Source organism: Moschus berezovskii, chromosome 3 (assembly GCF_049115385.1).
Source record: "Moschus berezovskii isolate FMDL1 chromosome 3, NW_MosBer_1.0, whole genome shotgun sequence".
Taxonomy (NCBI): domain Eukaryota; kingdom Metazoa; phylum Chordata; class Mammalia; order Artiodactyla; family Moschidae; genus Moschus; species Moschus berezovskii.
Window position 1 is genome coordinate 94982111 of NC_142462.1, and position 23412 is coordinate 95005522.

General features: G+C 39.5%; 1 protein-coding gene across 1 annotated transcript in view; it reads left to right on the forward strand.

The window, feature by feature from the left end:
• The window catches only part of KCND2 (potassium voltage-gated channel subfamily D member 2), a 572219-nt gene that overhangs the window by 538693 nt on the left and 10114 nt on the right, over window positions 1-23412 (forward strand). Inside the window, exon 2 of the mRNA XM_055421166.2 lies at window positions 18197-18359. Within this exon, the coding sequence (XP_055277141.1) occupies window positions 18197-18359 (163 nt within the window). The remainder of the gene's footprint in view (window positions 1-18196; window positions 18360-23412) is intronic.

Genomic DNA, 23412 nt, shown 5'->3' on the forward strand with positions numbered 1-23412 from the left:
GTCTGATTGCCCCTTATTCCTTAAGATAGGAAGCCTGATGTGCCTATGACATTTCCAAAAGCAGGATGACATGACACATGGCACTGCTATGCAGAGAGGTTCTATCAGTCTATCAGGATTCTAATTCTGGTAAAATGTAATTTGCTGCTTTTAGGGGAGTGCTGGAGTCGGTCAACCAAATAACAGGTCTGTGTCTGGGTCGTAATAACTTGAAATCAGGATGGACCTTAGCAGTGTGCTATGGTAAATGCACAGAGACCTGTTTGGAGGGGGGAAGCCCTAACCTCCAGTTGGATGAAGGCTTTTGTTAGCTAGACCCTGTGTGTGCGTGCTAAGTCTCTTCAGTTGTGTCCAACTCTTTGTGACCCTATGGACTGTAGCCCGCCAGGCTCTTCTGTCCATGGGATTCTCCAGGCAAGAATACTGGAATGGATTACCATCCCCTCCTCCAGGGGATCTTCCTGACCCAGGGATCGAACCTGTTATCTCTTATGTCTCCTTCATTGACAGGAGTGTTCGTTACCACTAGCATCACCTGGGAAGCCCTATCTAGACCCTGTTGTTGTTGTTCAGTGGCCAAGTTGTGTCTGACTCTACACAACCCCATGGACTGCAGCACACCAGGATCCTTTGTCCCTCACCATCTCCCGGAGTTTGCTCAAGTTCACGTCCAGTGCATTGGTGATGCCATCCAACCATCTCATCCTCTATTGCCCTCCTCTCCTCTGCCTTCAATCTTTCCCAGAACCTAGTGGGCTGCATTTCCCAGACTGGCTTGTGATCTGATGTTCTGCAGGGTTGTCCAATGGGAGATTGGAAGGGGATGGGAGAGGAGTCAGGTTTCCTTCTTTGCATCTTCTAAGGCAGCAGCTAACCCTCTTCAGTGGCTCTTTCTTCTCAGAGGCCCTAAGGACCCAGCTTCCATCAGGAATTTGCTCTTGAGGTCAGAAAGCTTTCTCTTTCTTTGCCCCTGGGTCGGGAAGATCCCCTGGAAAAGGAATGCCTTCCAGCTGCTATCACCCTCTGGGTTAACCTCTAGTCCTGTCTCTGCAAATCCACCACCCACCCCAACCCACCCCCACTGTCTGCGCCCCCACCATGAAAATAATTCTGTTCATTAAGTCCATTCTGTTGTAAATACTTGAGGTGGTTTATGTTTTCCTGAGTAGACCTTGAATACAAACAATAGTATTTTAAAAGTAAAATATTGTGCCTATAATCTAATCTCATTTCCAGAAAATTAACTAGATAGGAAAATGTGAAGAGATGTAAGAAAATTATTAATATGCTTGGAATGTGGGATATATTCTGGAATTTTTTAAACTTTAATTTCTAGTTTTAACTTATTTTTACATAATTTGTTTCCTCTTTTCCTTAAAATGAAACCTCAGACAAATAATATTTTATAGAAGTTTCTTCTTAGTTGCTTTATGTTTTAACAGGTGCAACTTTTTGTTTCATTTTAAATTGTTTAAGCTAGATCCTATCAGCGGGGAAGGCAATGGCAAGCCACTCCAGTACTCTTGCCTAGAAAATCCCATGGATGGAGGAGCCTGGTAGGCTGCAGTCCTACCAGTCGAAAGCGACTTCACTTTCACTTTTCACTTTCACACATAGGAGAAGGAAATGGCAACCCACTCCAGTGTTCTTGCCTGGAGAATCCCAGGGAAGGGGGAGCCTGGTGGGCTTCCATCTATGGGGTCACACAGAGTCGGACACGACTGAAGTGACTTAGCAGCAGCAGCAGATCCTATCAGAATGCAAACACAGGTGAATTTTCATACTGAAATCTGACCAGTTAGAACTATAGAGGAAGAGACGTGTTTATTTAAGACCCTTCATTTCTATTTATTCAGAATAGGCCTTAACTTACATAAGTAGTAGGAAAAAAAATGATCATTTATACAAATGAGCTTACATACAAAACAGAAAGAGACTCACAGACTTGGCGATGAACTTATGATTCCTGAGGAGGAGGAAAGATGGGGTAAACAAATAGAGTTTGGGATGGACATGTACACCCTACTATATTTGAAATGGATAACCAACAAGGACCTACTGTATAACACATGGAACTCTGCTCAATATTATGTGGCAGCCTGGATAGGAGAGGGGTTTGGGAGAATAAATACATGTATATATATGGCTGAGGCCCTTCCCTGTTCACCTGAAACTGTTACCACATTGTTAATTGGCTATACTCCAATACAAAATACAAAATTTTAAAAAAGGTCTAAGTTATATTACTGGATGCAAGCTTTTTTCCCCTATGCCTATTATATAGATAAAACATAAAATGTTTTAACGTGTAGCAGTGTGCCAATGGACTTGATTAGACTTGAAACGTCCAAAAATTAATTTATAGCAATTTTTCACCGTCTAAGTTTTTTAAAAGGATGATTGTGTAGTGAGGGGTAGATGTTTAGTATTTTTTGGAAATACGTAACTACCATTTCCTTATCAAGGTCATTAAATGACATAAAGCAGAACTTCCTTAAATTTGCTGTATGTACAACTTAGGCAATTAATTATAAAATTTTAAATTTACTGTTAAAAAAGAAAGAAAAAAGGATGATTTCATCAATGATTTACTATCCTAAGAAGAGGTGAAAGAATCTAAACACAAAATGAATATAGTATCTTCATTCAGTTGTAGGAAATAACTTTACCTCACATTGAACAGAATAGAATTGTTCTCCAAAAGCATCTCTAATGTAAATATAGGTCTTTGGAGTCTCATCAGAAACAAAGTTTGTTTAAGGATATAGAAACTTGCTAGGTTAAATTGAAGACCAGAAATGCCTGGCTGTCTTTGGGAGGTTAAATCACAGCTCCTGCAGTCTCACTTCCTTTTGTATTTAAACAGCTGTGACTATTTACTTGAGGCATAATTGTATTAAATCATTTATGCTAGAAGAATATTGAAATTTTTAACAGGAAAGAAGTAGCTTCCTTGGTCAGTGACCAGGCTGAGTGATGCATAGATAAGGAAGTTACAAGGCAGGCATCCAACCTGGCTGTATGACTTGGAGAAACTCCTCTGTGTTGATGAGCTCCAAACTGAATTTTCACCTTCCCTACAAGACAGGAGAAGCCGAACCTCTGCCCATGGTCAGCTGAGTGAGGGGTGCCAGGCCATTCCTGGGATTGCCTTTAGATCATACAGACAGAATGTGCCCTCCTTCCCCAAATTCACATGTTAAATCCTAACACTCAGTGGGATGGCATTTGGAGGTGGGGCCTTTGAGAGGTGATTAGGTCATGAAGGTGGAGCCGTCATGAACGGGATTAATGCCCCAAAGAGCTCCTTCCCTCCTGCTGCCTGGTCCTCACAAAAGGCAAAAGAGCAGCCATCAGTGACCTAGGAGGTAGGTTCTCACCAGACAATAAAGGTGTCAGCATCTTGACCTTGGACTTCCCAGCCTCTAGATGGCAGAAGTGACACAACTTGTGTTTGCAGCACCACCATTTCCTGAGATGCTGCAGCTGCCAAAGCAGAACCCAATTCCCTAAACACGTCTTATCTCCAGTATAATTAGAACTGTGTGCCTTCTTTTCTGTAAAATTTAAGAACTAGATAATATGTGGCAAAATTATTAAGCCTTCCTGGGCAGAATTAGAAACAAGAGATGTGTTAGGTCATTACTGGATAATCCATAAGTAATTTTTAAAGTATGGCTCAAAATAAAATATGTAAATACTTGAAGACATCTCAAAGTTACCTTGAGGCCTATAACAGCTAACAGGTCTTAGACTGTAAACTCGGGTGGAAAAAAATAAAAACTTTCACAATAAACATCTTCATTTCATGCTTTTATTTTGTCCAACTGAATTCTCCTCTAAGACTTATGCTTCAAACAAACTCCTGGAGACCAACTCCTCCTTCTTCCCATGACAAAGGCACTTAGGAGTCTTTGAATGGATTGTAAATAGTGAATAATTTTGGTGGTGTTAGAGGTCAGTGGCTGGTTATAAGAAAACAGACTTAACAAGCAGAACTGTCAAAATGGCATTGGGATTTGTCTCCTTGGGTGGCAGCCTGCGGTGTAGCAGCAGTGACTTGGAAACAGGAACAGTGGGGCACTTCCTCCAACAGATTTACCTTTCAAAGGACAGGAAGAGATGGAAGCAACAGCAGCAGGTAACTGAAGAAAGTTCCCAGTGTGAGAGTACCTCTGACAGTGTTAAAGTTGAAACCCCTTGGGATGCACAACCAGAACACACAAAACTATGAAAACTGGTGACATCAGCCCACAGCCAAAATTATCAGGTATTCGCTGAGACCTTGACTTTGATTGAAGTATTAACTGTCTTCTGATGGAAGACAAGCCTATCTGCTCCAATATACTCCCAGGGCATAAGCAGATAGACCTTGTTAAGAAAAATGGGCACCAAACGATGACATTTTCAGAGAACTGATAATGCTCACTATCTAAGATTAGCAGCACCCTCAAGTAGAATACAGAGATGTGGAAAGACTTAGCCATCTCCTAGGATGACATGTGAGATTCAGAGAAGCATGAGTCATATTTGTTCAAATAGTTGGGCACTTGAGGATTGCAAAATCTGTCAAATTTGAGGGGGCTTGTATTTTGAAATTCTGGCCAGGTATATGTTGGTTAAGCATGTGACAATGGAAAGTGGGTAGGAACTGAAAAGTGTCAGGTCTCTTGACTTCTCTCTTCATGTAAAATCATGTAGGTTAAAAATAATTCCTCTGGGTATAAAAAGTAAGGTTAATTGACAGGGTAGAACTAGGTTATTCTGGGCACATCATATAAGTATCTGAAGAGGAATTTAGACAAATTGAGGAGATGAGTTGGTGCTGGGTCCGGAGAAGGAAAGGAAATCTGGTTAAGAGAAAATAAGAGCAGGAGATGTATACTTGCTTTCACTCCCTCCCATTATTTATTGTTTACCATCAGACTCTCCTTGGAGGATTTATTTAAACCATAAACATTTATTGAGTTTCAACTACTTGCTCAACTCTTGGACAAGGCCTGTGCTAAACTGGGTTTATAATGATGACATGATCCTTGATCTATTGGACCTCCTAGTTTAGTGGGAGAAGAAAGACCTGTACAAAACTAATTGTGCTTTATTAATTGCAAGCAGCATGGGAGGCATCTGAGAGAGAGGATATTACTTTTATTGAACAGAGAGAAACTTGTCAAGAAATTCTTCAAATAAGAATTGATGCTAGAGCTTTATCACTGAAAATTAGGAGTTCACCCAAAGGATTTATGCAAAGGGGAGTATTCTAGAAATACAATATATACAAAGGATAGAAGAATGGAAGGATTCCTCTAGTACATTCCTAGTACATTTCAGTAATACAAAGTTATTTGCTCCGATTACAATATAAGGTTTGTGGGGGTGAGCAGTGGAGGATGGGATGGGAGAGTCATGAAGAACTGGGTGTATCATGCTAAGAAGCTGGAGCTTTTTCCTGCAGGTGATGGAGAGACACTGAAGGCTTTCATGCAGGAGAATGACATGATCAGACTCTAAGATATGTGAGAGTGAAAGGATAGCTCCAGGCAACAAAGACTTGGCTCCAAAAGCAGGGGAAAGTATTTCCGGTGGTCCCACAGCTGGGCAAGCCAGCTCCAGGTGTTGTTGTTGTTTTTCTATATGCGTGCTCACAATAATCAATGGTACATATATTTTCATAGCTTTTTAAAAAAGAAAGAATAAAGTATGAGAAAGTGGGCTCTGACAAGAATTCTTTGAAAGTTAAAAAAAATGTTCTTTAAAGATTTGTAAAGGCTTTTACTAATGATATTCACTTGGGTTACAAATGTTTTATCAGCATACTGGGTCATAATCATATGCTTTATTTGTAGCCTTTAAAGTCTCATTTGATCATATAGTAGGCTAAAAACAAGAGAAAACAAAAGAAGTCAGAAGAATTGTGTTTGAAAGAGGCACAAGCTGGAGAAAGGGTTAGTAAGCCCTGCTGAAATCTCATGTTGAGAGCTTAGTGCATAAACGGGAATAAATGTGCTAAAAGAATCTCCCTCGTTTCCTCAATTTTCCCCTTTAATTTCCAAACCTGGTCCTTAAATTTCCCCTAATTTTTTCACTAAAAATCTTGGTTAAAGGGCTTCTTATTGAAAATAATACGTTAGTGATATCTCACATTACAGAAATTTACTTCTCTTTCTACAAGAAATGGAACATGCTGTCAGAATTCTGTTCCCTCTTTTTGGAAGCACCTTAAAAATAGATAATCAATGAAACTGGTAAGGTTTTTGTCCTGTTCAACTATTTCCAGAGGAATAGAATGCCCAAGATATATCCTAAATATTGAATGTATGTAGGCAAAGATAAGGAATCGGTACAGGCAATTTACTGGAAATACTTCTCCCTCTTTCCCTCAGTTTGTGAAAACCAAAAAAGATCCTGATTTGTTTCCAAAGTTTCATTTAGGTTTTTATGCCCCCTAGTGGATATGTGGTATTTCTGCAGCTGTAAAATACTGTGATTTTTACAGCATTTCCTTTGTGCAGTGTGTGTTCAAATTGCTTACACTGACAATTGATATGCCCTTAAATAATCAGATTATAAATTTTGAACATTATTTGGAACACTCCACTTGTGATAATTCAATAAAAGCTCCAAAAACTTTGAGTAAAATGCCTATGAAAACTGAGACTATCATGGAGTTCCCTGACCCATCTGAATTTTATCCATGAATTCCTTAAGAATCCATGGACTCCTGGCTAGGAACCTCTAATTAAGGGAGTGTGGGGTTCCTCTAGCTGACCCCTTCACTTAGTATGCTAAGATTATTAATGTTGAAAACCGTAGAAAAAGAAAAAAGATACGCTTTTTAAAAACAGCTCAAAATTTGGCTTCAATTTAAAGAAACAAGAGAGTACACAGATTACTTGAAATAAGTATATATGTTAGATAATCCAAAAAAAAAAAAAAGTCAAACTTTCAGCACAGCCAGGATAGTATAGTGATTGATCCTGCAGGAAGAGAGGTGGAAACAAAATCAAGGCAGCTCTTTGTAGGCAAACATTGATTTTAACATGTCAAAAAGAAATCTGTCTATTGTCAAAGTAATACCAGGACCCCTCTGGCAAACAAGTTCTGTACCATAAGCAGGTGTTATATAGTAACACCTTTTTTTTAAAAGCCATTTGCTATTTGCAAACATTGCAGCTACCATAAAAATTATCCATCAAACTGTGATCCTTCTAGAATAATAAGTTGATGGCAGAAAAAATCATGAATAATATAGCTACTGAGACCCTAAGGGGTTGAATTATTAGTTGAGAAGTGATCCAGCTTCCAGGTCAGAAGAAATTATTTCTCAGTCTATCTGAAGAGCAGTCAGATCTAGAAGAAAAATTCAGACAAAAAATCAGTAATTACAACACACACATCTGCGCATACACCCACGTCAGCTAACTGCTTTCACCAGGATGTTGTTATACATATTACTTATTATTAATATACATATTACTCAATTATTTTGTTACACATCTTAATCCATTTGGTCTGTTATAACAAAATATCACAGATTATGTAGTTTATAAGGAACAGATATGTTTTTCTCAGAGTTCAGGAGGCTGAGAAATCCAAGATTATGGTGCCAGCAGATTCTTTGTGATGGTCGGTGGGCTCCATTTCCTGGTTCACAGACAACACTTCTTTCTGTATCGTCACAAATTGGTGGGACTAGGGAGCTTTTGGGGTCTCTTTTTATAAAAGTATGAAGCCCATTAATGAAGCCCTGTCTCTGATAACTAGCAATTTAAGCCTTTTTCATTATAAAAAAAGAAAAAAGGAGAGTGAGTTTGAATTACAGTAAGCATCAAGGTTTATTTTCAAATCAACATTTCCTTTCTGTTATACGAAGATCTGTTCTACCTTTATAATTATTCACAAAATTCCTGGGTTTTGTTTTCTTTCTTGTTATCCATGGGAAAGAGTTTCACAGATGGAAAGTCATGCCTTTGCTGGGGAGGTTTGCCTTATATAACATTTCTTCTTTATCCAATGAGCCTACATTTATACTCTCCAAATGAAAAGAGAAGAAAAAAATAGAAGCTATATGAATAGGACTAGGAAGCTAGCAGTATTGTGTTCGCACTGTGTAAAAAAAAATTCAAGGAAATTGTTCTTCATTTGAGATCTAAATGTATTTAGTCATCTGATTTCTGGAGAAATGCCAAAAATGGAAAATTTGTGTAGATATTAGTAAAATTTGGTTTGCAATGTATTATGCTTAAAAATTATGCACTTTCCCATCTATTTCAGTGTTACTTGATAAATTGGAAAGATAAATGGACAAAGGACAGATGATATATTCATTTGATTGTCTGTGTTAACAAGATTTACCACTTTTTTGTCATTGAGTGGATTCCAGAATTCAAGTACTTAGCATGAAACTTTTGGATAATATTTGAGATTAAAATCTTCAAGAACCAATGACTGAAAGTATTCTTGAGGAGTTGGTCCTCCACTCAATATGATCTTTCACATATGGCAAAATATTTAATTTTAACCAAGTATTTTGGGGGCCAGTAAGTACGTATTTAGAATTAACATTTTATGTGAATGATACCCCTATATTGTACATTTTAACTGATGTAAGGACGAAAGGGAGCAATAAACGTAAAGTTTGGTGGATGTTCAGGGTGAAAAAGGAGCAGAAAGAACCTACAGTGACTCTGTATGGTAAATGTAGGAGAAAGAAGAGAAAGTTAGAAGAAAGAGAGGAAAGCAGATGTATGGGGAAAGCTTCCCTTCCGTTAACAAAATCTGCACATTTTTCATTGTGTAAAACTTATTGATAGTTTTTCTTTTATATGATGCTATTCTCTCCACTGTTTTCTTCTTTCTTTCTTGACTTTAGAGGCCTCTTATAGTCTTTGAATCAGTTTTATTTACATATAGAAAAAAATGTCTCTGTGTAAAGAAAAACACATCTACATAATGTTCTAATGTAACTGTTTTAGGAAAATGGATTTTTGAAGACTTGAGACCTAATATTAAAATCCGAAGAAGACAAGAAAGAATAGAATATATAATACTGCTAGACTTAGCATAAATGTAAGCATCAGGAGTTGGGCAAAGTGAGATGTGTTTTTATGCGATAAATAAAATACCAACTGTTAAACAAGTTGCCTAGGATAAGAATAATCATTAAAAGATGGGCAGTATTGTAGACAATACATAAACTTTAAAATGATCATTTAGCCACCGTGTCACCTCTCATGAGGAAGCTTTCTCTTCTAAGCCTTTAAAGAGATGACTCCTGAGGTCTGTAATGCTGTTTCGCTTCTTAGTAAGAGTTGGAGTTTGAATACTCCAATAGGAATAGGAGTAGGAACAAAGGAAAGCAGCTGGTTTTGCTAGTGAGCTATTTCCCTTCCCTAGCAGATTCTATGCACAATTACAAGTTTGCAGATAAAAATTACCCGTTTCAATTCTCACGGTCATTCCCAAGCGAGTGTGGAACTCGCTTCATGTCCAACTTCAGTCATGTCTAACTCTTTGTGACCCTATGGACTGTAGACCACCAGGCTCCTCTGACCATGGGAGTCTACAGGCAAGAATACAAGAGTGGGTTACCATGCTCTCCTCCAGGGGATCGTCCCAACCCATGGATCAAACCCAGGTCTCTTAGGTCTCCTGCACTGGCAGATGGGTTCTTTACCAATAACACCATCTGGGAACCCCTTCCCAAATGGACAATATAAGAACATATACAAATCATACTGTGCCTTTTCCATGATTCTCCAACATAGTCAAGCTAATGAAATGTGCTTTGAATATTAAAAATATCAACAGCAGTTTAATTGTGAAAAGGAGAGAGGGGTAGGGAGTAAAACAGAAAAGTATATTTGGTGTCAAAGAGTGTGTGGAAGGAGGCAGCAGGTGTTCCTTTGGGATCACCCAAGCCTTGGGCTGCCCTTACACACATAATCACAAGGCTGCTTGGTCTTAATATCCTGCCCTTTCTGCTTCCTTGTGCTTTCACCATTTCCATGGCCTTGAGGATCATCCTAATTTTCTTTGTTTTTATTTATTTTTGTTCCACTGGGTCTTCGTTGCTGCTCCTGGGCTTTCTCTGGTTGTGGCAACTGGGGGTTACTATTTGTTGCGGTGCATGTGCTTCTCATTGTGGTGGCTTCTCTTGGAGCATGGGCTGTAAAGCACTGTTGGGCTCAGTAGTTGAGCACATGAGCTTAGTTGCCCCTCAGCATATGGAATCTTCCCAGACCAGGGACTGAACCCATGTCCCCTGCATTGCCAAGCAGATTATTAACCACTGGACCACCAGGGAAGTTCCATCCTAATTTTATATTATGTGGGAAAGATCTGTCTTTCCACCCAGGGGTAAAACGTTGAGAGGTATTCCCACCAATGAGGATTTTGTTCTCCCTGCCTCTTCCCACATAATCATAGCACACTGGCCAGTCATCTCAAGCATTCACTTATGCTTTCTTGACTATAAAGTAAATTTGGATTTAAAAACAAATATGACAAAGGTAAATAATAGATATAACTATATCTGAAGCAGACTAGCAGAGCTTTATGGCTTTAAACCACCCCTTTTGTGTCTATTGCCTCTTTTCCCTTATGCATCCTTCTAGATGGGAATTTGCTAACTTTCAGCAAGCTGGTTCATACCCTTACTTTGTCCCCCTTTGTTACAATACAAACAAGATATTTCATTTTACCCGTCTTTTCCCTCTGAGTAATAAGTTCACTTTCTGCTTTATTTATTCAAATTATAATCTCTATTTATATTCAAAAATGATCTGCAGTGATTATTTTTCTAGTTGGATCCCAGGCACCTCATCAAAAATTTCTTTCCCATGGAAACCTGCTTTATCAGTTGGCCCAGCATCTCTTTGACTGAATCCCGTAGAATCTATTTTCTCCCTTCTTTTAGGTGCAGCCTTTCTGATAGCATGATAACCCCCACCCCTATCACCACCATCAGCTGCCAACTGAGTTTACTAATTCCCACTCTTCTTAACATCTTACTGAGCTTTGGGTTCAGTTAGCCCTTAATTTTTTCTAATAATCAAAGTATGCCGGCCTTGCCTACAGGATGATATAATGAGCCTACAATTTTAAAAACTAGTTAAGAAATGGTAATTTTAAAAAATCTCAGAGAGGCAGGAAAAAGTATATGATGGATTCATTTAGTTATTTTACTTATATTTTTAAAGGTTTACTTTAATTACATGGAGTTAATCTGTATCTTCTCTGGCTATAACAAATAGTTGGGTTTTTATTTACTTTCATTTTTGAGAGACTTTCGAGATCTTAATTGCTAAACATTAAAATCAAATCTCTGTTTTCAAAAGCTGCTTTATGTATGCATGTACATATGAAGGGGATGTGTGTTAAAGACTTCTTCAGAACCCACGCATAGTCAGTGCAAAAGGAAAGAAGATATTTATAAACCATGGCTGGGTACTCAATGTGATCTGTGGCAAACATGGCATAAATAGTTGATCTTCCACTGATATATCCTTATGGCAAGAAAGACCCCAAGCCTTTTATGCTCACCATCTAAATTCGTTTAGTTTTGATTGCTTCCTCACTACCATCATTTTCAGATTCTGATTTAGCTTCCCTGATGGACTATGGAAAGAGGTCCTGTTTCACATGGATGCAGCATGTTTCAAGTTCTTGGGCTGGGTTTTTTGTGTTTTTTTTAATGTAAATCAGTTCTGTCATTTTGATACCAAAACCATGTAGGAATTTCAGTTACAGTGAATTAGCTCAACTACACTTACTCCTTGGAAGGAAAGTTATGACCAGCCTAGATAGCATATTAAAAAGCAGAGACATTACTTTGCCAACCAAGGTCCGTCTAGTCAAGGCTATGGTTTTTCCAGTGGTCATGTATGGATGTGAGAGTTGGACTGTGAAGAAAGCTGATCGCCGAAGAATTGATGCTTTTGAACTGTGGTGTTGGAGAAGACACTTGAGAGTCCCTTGGACTGCAAGGAGATCCAACCAGTCCATTCTAAAGGAGATCAATCCTGGGTGTTCATTGGAAGGACTGATGCTAAAGCTGAAACTCCAATACTTTGGCCACCTCATGCGACGAGTTGACTCACTGGAAAAGACTCTGATGCTGGAAGGGATTGGGGGCAGGAGGAGAAGGGGACGACAGAGAATGAGATGGCTGGATGGCATCACCGACTCAATGGACGTGAGTTTGAGTGAACTCCGGGAGTTGGTGATGGACAGGGAGGCCTGGCATGCTGTGATTCTTGGGGTCGCAAAGAGTCAGACACAACTGAGAGACTGAACTGAACTGACTGATCAAATACGAACAAGAATGAATCACTGGGCCTTCAAAGCAAAAGACCAGAGCCTTGAAGGGGGTCACCAAATGTGGTGCTGGTTAGTACAGCCTGTTGTCACTCTCAGCAGCCTGTCCTGAGTCAGTTCTGCAATTTCCATCTCCATGTGTGTATGTGTTAGTCGCTCAGTCATGTCCGACTCTTTGCAATCCATGGACTGTAGCCCCTCAGACTGCTCCATCCATGGAATTCTCCAGGCAAGAATAATGGAATGGGTTGCCATTCCCTTCTCCAAGGTATCTTCCTGGCCAAAGGATTGAACCCAGGTCTCCTGAATTGCAGGCAGATTCTTTATCATCTGAGCCACCATATTGACATGTAAATATCCAAAAAACAGTGTTAATTAGAATGACGTGTCCTAGATCACTCTTCAAGTTAGAGTATCCCCAAGTACTCCCAAATTCCTTGAGTCTGAATTCCAATATCTGTGCCTTGTTTCTAAGGACTAAACTCTCAGTGCACTGAGCACCCCAAAGCCCTGAAGCAAAGAGGGAGTAGTTGGCACTTCAAAGGTGCAGCCGGGTAACTTCTGCAATGCTAAAACAGATCTCTTTCTTGAAACTAACAGAATGCTTTGTGTCCCTTATATCTCAATAAAACTGCATATGCCAAATCGATAGGTTGTACACCTGAAACTAATCTAGTGTTGCAGATCACCTGAAAGTGAAGTCAAAGTCACTCAGTTGTGTCTGATTCTTTGCAACCCCATGGACTGTAGCCTGCCAGGCTCCTCCGGCCATGGGCCTTTCCAGGCAAGAATACTGGAGTGGGTTGCCATGTCCTTCTCCAGGGGATTTTCCCAACTCAGGGATTGAACCTGTGTCTCCCTCATTGCAGGCAGACTCTTTACCATCTGAGCCACCAGAGAATCCCTAATACCAGGCATATCACCTATATTGCAATTAAAAAAAAAACTCCTCCTTGTCCCCTTCCCCAGCAATGAACCCGTCAGTTCAGTTCAGTTCAGTCGCTCAGTAGTGTCCGACTCTTTACCTACATCAATAAGGTAGTGAAAACATATTCATTTAAGTAATGTTTATGAAGAACTTGCTGTGTGCTAGTGAGATACAAAATAGAATAACTGCAGTTCATCAAGGTTATGTTCTCATGTCAGCAGAGTATATGGGGAGCCAAGGAAATTGTTTCACATTAACAAATTAGAAAGTTTCATGTGTTAATAAGTCCCTTAAAGGTAATCAAATGGGAAGATGTTTTAGAGAAAGAATAATACCACTATGGGAAACATGGCCAGAAAATAACTTCTGGAAGGGAGACATTTAAGTCTCAGTCTGCATAATGATGATCTAGGGGCTGCCCATGTGGTAGGAAGTCAGATGGTCAATGTGACTAGAAGACAGGGAGCTGGATGGAAGGCAGTGTGAAAGATAGCCAGAACCTAACTGAAGGATGTAGGCCTTTGGAGACAAACCTAGGAACCTGGGTTTATTCTAGTTTCAAGTTTATTAGAAGGTTTAAATAAAGGAGTAGCAGTCCAAACTCCATTTTTAAAGCCATAACCCTCACTGCTATGTTGGTGAGAATTGTAACTTGTAACGGGGCAAATGTAGAAAAGAGAATTCAACTGAGAAGTAGTATCCCTGACTCTGGTTGAGGAAAGAGACCCAAATGGAATATAATTTGGTTTGGTCAGAGTCAACAAGGCTAGCTGAGTAGTGAGATACATGGACTGAGGATTGGGTGGCTTTTTCAGTGTTGATACGAGCAACTGGGTGGTTTGTGGTTCCATTTAACGAGAAATGGTAGACTGCAAGAGGAACAGATTTGAAGGGGCTAGAGGAAGCTAGGGAAATAAGAGTTCCTTTTTGGCTAATTTAAGCCTTAATAGGCTCTTAAACATCTAGTGGTAGGAATAATCAGAGCAGAAACGACTGAAGAGATGAGTCTGATTTTAGAGACAAACATCAGGGATATCTATGTTAATTAGTGTGTCAGTTCAGTTCAGTTCAGTTCAGTCGCTCAGTCGTGTCCGACTCTCCGCGACCCCATGAATCACAGCACGCCAGGCCTCCCTGTCCATCACCTCCCTGTTTGAGTACACTCAAACTCATGTCCACAGAGTCGGTGATGCCATCCAGCCATCTCATTCTCCGTCGTCCCCTTCTTCTCCCGCCCCCAACCTTTCCCAGCATCAGAGTCTTTTCCAGTGAGTCAACTCGTCGCATGAGGTGGCCAAAGTATTGCAGTTTCAGCTTTAGCATCAGTCCCTCCAATGAACATCCAGGATTGATCTCCTTTAGAATGGACTGGTTGGATCTCCTTGCAGTATAAGGGACTCTCAAGAGTCTTCTCCAACACCACAGTTCAAAAGCATCGATTCTTTGGCGATCAGCCTTCTTCACAGTCCAACTCTCACAACCATAGATGACCACGGGAAAAACCATTGCCTTGACTAGACGGACCTTGGTTGGCAAAGTAATGTCTCTGCTTTTTAATATACTATCAAGGTTGGTCATAACTTTCCTTCCAAGGAGCAAGCGTCTTTTAATTTCATGGCTGCAATCAGCATCTGCAGTGATTTTGGAGCCCAAAAAAACAAAGTCTGACACTGTTTCCACTGTTTTTCCATCTATTTCCCATGAAGTGATGGGACCAGATGCCATGATCTTTGTTTTCTGAATGTTGAGCTTCAAACCAACCTTTTCACTCTCCTCTTTCACTTTCATCAAGAGGCTTTTGAGTTCCTCTTCACTTTCTGCCATAAGGGTAGTGTCATCTGCATATCTGAGGTTATTGATATTTCTCCCAGCAATCTTGACTCCAGCTTCTGCTTCTTCCAGCCCAGCGTTCCTCATGATGTACTCTGCATATAAGTTAAATAAGCAAGGTGACAATATACAACCTTGACGTACACCTTTTCCTATTTGGAACCAGTCTGTTGTTCCATGTCCAGTTCTAACTGTTGCTTCCTGACCTGCATACAGGTTTCTCAAGAGGCAGGTCAGGTGGTCTGGGATTCCCATCTCTTTCAGAATGTTCCACAGTTTATTGTGATCCACACAGTCAAAGGCTTTGGCATAGTCAATGAAGCAGAAATAGATGTTTTTCTGAAACTCTCTTGCTTTCTCCATGATCCAGCGGATGTTGGCAATTTGATCTCTGGTGCCTCTGCCTTTTCTAAAACCTGCTTGAACATCTGGGAGTTCACAGTTTACATATTGCTGAAGCCTGGCTTGGAGAATTTTGAGCATGACTTTGCTAGCGTGTGAGATGAGGGCAATTGTCCGGTAGTTTGAGCATTCTTTGGCATTGCCTATCTTTGGGATTGGAATGAAGACTGACCTCTTCCAGTCCTGTGGCCACTGCTGAGTTTTCCAAATCTGCTGGCATATTGAGTGCAGCACTTTCACAGCATCATCTTTCAAGACTTGTAATAGCTCAACTGGAATTCCATCACCTCCACTAGCTTTGTTAGTAGTGATGCTTTCTAAGGCCCACTTGACTTCACATTCCAAGATGTCTGGCTCTAGGTCAGTGATCACGTTATCGTGACTATCTTGGTCGGGAAGATCTTTTTTGTACAGTTCTTCTGTGTATTCTTGCCACCTCTTCTTAATATCTTCTGCTTCTGTTAGGTCCATACCATTTCTGTCCTTTATCGAGCCCATCTTTGCATGAAATGTTCCCTTGGAATCTCTAATTTTCTTGAAGAGGTCTCTTGTTTTTCCTATTCTGTTGTTTTCCTCTATTTCTTTGCATTGATCGCTGAGGAAGTCTTTCTTATCTCTCCTTGCTATTCTTTGGAACTCTGCATTCAGATGCTTATATCTTTCCTTTTCTCCTTTGCTTTTCACTTCTCTTCTTTTCACAGCTATTTGTAAGGCCTCCTCAGACAGCCATTTCGCTCTTTTGCATTTCTTTTCCATGGGGATGGTCTTGTTCCCTGTCTCCTGTACAATGTCACGAACCTCCATCCAGAGTTCATCAGGCACTCTATCTATCAGATCTAGTCCCTTAAATCTATTTCTCACTTCCACTGTATAATCATAAGGGATTTGATTGAGGTCATATCTGAATGGTCTAGTGGTTTTCCCTACTTTCTTCAATTTAAGTCTGAACTTCGCAATAAGGAGTTCATGATCTGAGCCACAGTCAGCTCCTGGTCTTGTTTTTGCTAACTGTATACAGCTTCTCCATCTTTGGCTACAAAGAATATAATCAATCTGATTTCGGTGTTGACCATCTGGTGATGTCCATGTGTAGAGTCTTCTCTTGTGTTGTTGGAAGAGGGTGTTTGCTATGACCAGTGAATTCTCTTGACAAAACTCTATTAGTGTGTCAGTAGCATATAAACACGGAGAAGGCAATGGCAAGCCACTCCAGTACTCTTGCCTAGAAAATCCCATGGATGGAGGAGCCTGGTAGGCTGCAGTCAGTGGGGTCGCTAAGGGTCGGACACGACTGAGCGACTTCACTTTCACTTTTCACTTTCACACACTGGAGAAGGAAATGGCAGCCCACTCCAGTGTTCTTGCCTGGAGAATCCCAGGGACAGGGGAGCCTGGTGGACTTCTGTCTATGAGGTCACACAGAGTCGGACACGACTGAAGTGACTTAGCAGCAGCAGCAGCATATAAACAAGAAATATGATTCCAGGAAATCCTGGAATCTGCCTGCAATGCAGGAGACCCTAGTTCGATTCCTGGATCAGGAAGATCCTCTAGAGAAGGGATAGGTTACCCATTCCAGTATTCTGGCCTGGAGAATTCCATGGACTATACAGTCCATGGGGTCACAAAGAGTCAGACCCAACTGAGTGACTTTCACTTTCACTTTCAAAGTATAGATAGTTCAAACTATGGGATTGGATAAAATCACATAGGAAGAGGGTTTATACTGAGATGATCAGAGCCTGAGACCAGACATTGCTCCAAGATTCAGAAATCAGATAAGAGAAAAGGAGGAGCCAGAAAAGAAGATGGAAAAGTAGCAGCCAATGAGGTAGAAGGTCACTAAGGGAATTTGCTAACCCTGAAGACTACAGAAAGTATTTTAACTAAAGAGAAAACCAATCAAATATAAATAAGAGATTAAGTAAGATAATCATGGAGAAATGGCCATTGGATTTCATAAATGAAGATTAATGTGACCTTGGAGAGTTCAAGTTTTTAAGACATTATATCTGATGAAAGGAATGTGATGTACCACTTTTTCTATTTAAATTTCATAACCAGTCCAATGTAGAAAATAAATTAAGTGGAAAAGAGTGTTATCTAGACTATAACATTCAGCATGGAAATAGTGACTATAAATAAATGTAAAAAACAGTGCCATGTGATGTAAAGGACAAATCAAATAGCTCTCATTACATCATCTGGCCTAAAATATTTTAAGCAATTAAAATAAATTTCTAATTTATTAGAAATCAAAGCAATTTCTAAATGTTAGAATCCACTTATGCAAGGTCAAAAGGTAATTTTTATATTCAGATATTCATAATGTCTGGATTATTGAAGTCTTAAACCATGTATGTTTTAGCCATGAAGTAGAGATGCGTGCATGCCTGCTAAGTCGCTTCAGTCTTGTCTGCTTCTTTGTGACGTGATGGACTGTAACCTGCCAGCCTCCTCTGTCCATGGGATTTCCAGGCAAGCATACTGGAGTGGATTGCCATGTCCTCCAGCGGATCTTCATGACCCAGGGATTGAACCCATGTCTCTTATGTCTCCTGAATTGGCAGGAGGGTTCTTTACCACTATTACCACCTAGGAAGTGTGAAGTAGAGATAGATTGGTCCAAAAATCACTTGACTGGAAGCTAAAAACTATTTGTAGAAGATGGAAATAACTTTCTGTGACTTATAACAATTTTTTTTTTTCTATTCCAAGGTATGGTGACATGGTACCAAAAACCATAGCAGGGAAGATTTTTGGTTCCATCTGTTCACTGAGCGGAGTCTTGGTCATTGCTCTACCTGTTCCAGTGATTGTATCCAACTTCAGTCGGATCTACCACCAGAACCAACGAGCAGACAAACGAAGAGCTCAAAAGGTGAGCACTCAGTTCTGTGCAACCATGATTTAGCATCTCCCACTCTGTACAGTGGGCTTTAAAACCCCTTACTGGCTATTCAGTGTTCTGGTTTGGGTTGATAGTTGCATCAGTCAGCACAAGCTAAATTATACTACAGTAAAAAAGAACCTTAATATCTTAGTGACTTAAAAACAAGGAGTATTTCTTAATCATGCTACAGATTACTCTGGTGACAGAAACTCCATCTTAACAATGTACGTCTGCAATCATGCAAGCAGAGGTAAAAGGACAGGATGAATCACAGCCTGACTCCTAAAACTTCCTCTTGGAAGTGGGCCAAGTCACTTCCATCTCTATTGCATTAACCCAAATAAGTCGCATAGTTACGTGTAACTTTAGAACTGGCAGAGCAAGATAATCCTACTATGCAACCACAGACAAGAAGAAAGAAATATTTGGTGAATAGCACTAATGACAATAGTCATTAATAAAATCAATAAATCATAAAATCAATGATAGATTCTTGGCAAATTTTATTAGAATCAGATTTGTAGATCTGATTCATTTAGTCTCTGTCCATCAGAGATCAAGTTGGTTCCAGTAGGCTGGGGCTATTAAAGGGCACCAGAATATGTCTCAGATGTCCAACATAGTTGACACAGGAAGTAGGAGAAATCTGATCATTAGTAGCTGAGTTTTATTTTTGGCCCAGCACTTTACTGCTTGTCTGAACTTCACATCAATGACCTCATCCCTCTCAGAGGAAACAGGTTGCATACGCATCTGTGAAATGGAGAAAACAACACCTACCTCACAATAAGATTAAGATTATATGCAAATGTATATAAATCTACATAAGCATAATATAATGCTATTTATTGGTGGCTTCCTATGTGTGAGGTATTGGCTAGATGTTTTAAAAATCACATAGTCTTCATAACGAGTCTAGGAGTTACTTACTATCACTATTTGTACTCATAGATGAGAATTCTAAACTACCCAAAATTTGAGAAATTCTATTACATACCTAACAAATTGGAAATCTCTCATTCAATCCAAGGCATCTGGCTCCCAGGTTCATACACTTAAACACTATGATAGATGTCTCCCAAAAAAGTTAACTAAAGGTTAGTCACATGTCCTCTCCCCATTCTTTGTTAAAATAATCACCTTGAGAGTCAGAGCCCTTGTTGCTTAGAAATAATTATGGAAATCTTTTATAGTTTCCCTAAGGCTATGGAGCTAGATTTCCAGGATTCTTCATAGATACTGTATCATGTCTTTTAAGAGTAGATTCATTTTTTTTAAATATCCATAAACTGTGACTAAATTGGATACACAATCTAGATAGCGTGGTATAACTATAAAATATCATGAGAGATTCTGGTGCAGTTCATAAATGGCTTGGTAGGTAATTCTAGAACAAGGTTTTAAACATGTTTATGCCTTTAGTAAAATAAAAAGTATACTTTATACTTCATACAGCATAAAGTATTGTTGTTGTTTAGTCATTAAGTCATGTCTGCCTCTTGCAACACCATGGACTGTAGCCTGCCAGGCTCTTCTGTTCATGGCATTTCTCTGAAAAGAATACTGGAGTGGGTTGCCATTTCCTTCTCCAGGGAATCATCCTGACCCCACAGAATGGAACCTGTGTCTCCTGCATTGTCAGGTGGATTCTTTACCACTGAGCCACCAGGGAAGCCCCATATAAAATATAAAAATCTCATATAAAGTAACTCTTTGGAAAGTCGAAGTTAATCAGTGTGGCCACACAACATCTTGTCCAGAGAATTTGTTTATATCCATTGTCAGAGATCTGCTTTCTTTAGCAAGAGTCACTCTTTCTGCCTTGTACTTTCTTCCTTTACAGAATCCCCCATTTTTTGGACAAGTATCTAGTCTTTAGTTATTGTAGAGAATGATGATAAATAAAACTGGTAATCTGATAAAAAAGGAGGAGTAGAAAAAGGTGCCCTCTGGGGCAATGGTAGTCTCCTGTGGGGCACATTGTTCACAAACAGAGATGGAGAAATTTTGTCCACAATCAGCCTCCATCATGCCTTGTCACATACCACAGCTTTGTCTCTGCCCACACACTACCATCCCTCTACTGGGCACACAAGTGCATTGTTTAAAATAACAGAAGTCTGGGCTTCCCTGGTAGTTCAGAGGTAAAGAGTCCTCCTGCCAATGCAGGAAGATCCCATGTTCTATGGAGCAACTAAGCCCGTGCACCACAACAACTGAGCCTATGCTCTAGAGCCCAGGAGCCGCAACTATTGAAGCCCGGGTGTCTTAGAGCCCGTGCTCAGCAACAAGAGAAGCCGCCACAATGAGAAGCCCCAGCACTGCAACCAGAGAGAAGCCCCCTACTCTCCACAACTATAGAAAAGCCCACATGCAGCAACTAAGACCCAGAACAGCTAAAAATAAATGAATAAATAAAAATTATTTAAAAACAATAACAGAAATCCTGCAAGAGCTTAGCTCTCCAGCATCCATCCATCTCCCTTCTAGAAATTTCTTCTTTAGTATGAGCTACCTTTCATCTTCTGAACATCAAAAAAAGAGCTACCTGAATGAAAACTGGAGGAAATACAAATCTGATTTTCAAATAAACCAACGTTCAAAATATATGTATATTTTTTAACTTTGTCATCTGCAACAAGCAAATTGATAAAGAAAATCTTAGAATGTTTTGAGAAGCTTTTCTATCTAAATAAATTTAAAATGCATAAATATGGTATTTAAAAAGAACGCTAAATTGAAAAGTATGTTTTATGAATATTTTTATCATTAAAGTATCTCTATATTCTAAGTTTCTGCCATAATGAATGAATTTTGCATACTGTAACTACTAGAATAATTGGTTTAATAAAGTCAAATATTGGAGAAGGAAACAGTAACCCACTCCAGTATTCTTGCCTGGAGAATCCCATGGACTGAGAAGCCTGGTAGGCTACAGTCCACGGGGTCGCATAGAGTCGGACATGACTGAGCGACGGAACAGAACGGAAAGTCAAATATAATAACTTAAAGTGACAAGTTCAGTAAATAGTCTGTGACCAATAAACTGAACATAGTTATCTAAGAAAGAAAGATGAATATGGAACTAAATAAGTGACCAAGGGATATTTTCTATTTTCCTTTCCAAGAAATGTCTTACAAAATAATAAACATTTATTCTGTTCAGTTCAGTCGCTCAGTCGTGACCAACTCTTTGCGACCCCATGAATCACAGCACGCCAGGCCTCCCTGTCCATCACCAACTCCTGGAGTTCACTCAAACTCAGGTCCACCAAGTCGGTGATGCCATCCAGCCATCTCATTCTCTGTCGTCCCCTTCTCCTCCTGCCCCCAATCCCTCCCAGAATCAGAGTCTTTTCCAGTAAGTCAACTCTTCGCATGAGGTGGCCAAAGTATTGGGAGTTTCAGCTTCAGCATCAGTCCTTAGGCTAAAATAATTTAGATTTATCTGAAACTGGGTGATTTGACAAATATCAAAGTTATGCAGAAATAACCAGCTAAATTCAGTCAAATAAGATGTCCATTCAGTAAAAAGTAGCAGTCAAGCTGAATAATAAATAATATAACAAAATGCTTTTGAGGCCAAAATTTTGTATATGTAATCCCACTGCCACCACCAAGCTCAAGCGAAAACTTATACAAAATAAAAATAGGTATGCAAACAATACTGTACTCAAAGTTTTAACCACTTTATGGAGGGTTTAAGTAAAAAATGAGAATCTTGCATATCTGCACTTGCCCTTTGCTATTATAATAACAAATGTTTGGTATCTCAAGAGAAATCCTCTTCTACACACACACACACACACCAGGATAGAATGACAGAACATGAAGAGACATTTAATCTCTTTTCTTACTCTCTTCAGATTTCTGAATCTTACTGTCCCAAGCCCTGCATTCTCAGTGAAACCTTCCCTTAGCAGTCATTTCTCTCTTTCTCCCAAATCTTATGTCACTTGCTCTCTAGTCTCCATTTGACAATTCTGTTTGACTCTATTTTTTAATTAATTTATTTTTTATTGATGGATGATTGCTTTACAAAATTTGGTTGTTTTCTGTCAAACCTCAACATGAATCAGCCATAAGTATACACATATCCCCTCCCTTTTGAACTTCCCTCCCATCTCCCTCCCCATACCGCCCCTCTAGGTTGATACAGAGCCCCTGTCTGAGTTTCCTGAGACATACAGCAAATTCCTTTTGGCTATCTATTTTACATATGACAGTATAAGTTTCCATGTTACTCTTTTCATACATCTCACTTTATTTTTGACTTTTATCTTTTCATGAATAGTATCTTCCAAGCCAGTTTAATGTCTTGAGAGCAGGTACCATGTCTTGCATTGTGATGCCTTATACTTATTTCCATTTATCAATCTACTATTTCTGGTCTTCTGGTTGAAGGCTAGCATTCAACAGACATTTAGCATAGTGCTCCACAAGACCGAGTAAACCAATTAACTCGTAGTATTGTATGTAGTAAACCAAAAGAAAAGTCATGAATGAAACCGGTTCTTTTTCTAACACAGTACCTGACTTAGCAAAATGGCTATTCTGTCACTAAAACTCAACTGTTTCTTTTTCCCTCAACTTAGAAGTACTTTTGCAGTAGTGGTTTCTGTAATATGTAGGTTTTCTATTATGGAAAATATGTCATTTTCCTTTGTCGGAGGGTATCTTTGAGTAGTGTGTATGTCTTATTTATGAAAGAAAGTAATATTTCCTAATACTGAGGCTAAATGCTTGGAGAATGACATAGTTGAGACTAGTAACTGTGATATAGGTAATAAATTACATTCAGTGGCTGCAGAAAAAAGGGTGGGGGAGAGGAAGGTCAAGGGAGGAAGGGAACCAAAAAAGGCATTGAACGTTCCAGACCAGTGAGACTTTAGGATTGATGTTTCAACCATAACCCCTTCCTGGAAACCTAATGTATATTTCTATTACTTATTTCTGAGTTATTACAATCAATTCTAAATCATTTCCAAACGTGCTTGTCACTTCCTGCTGTTTTATTGTCTGTCCTGAAATCCTGGCCGCA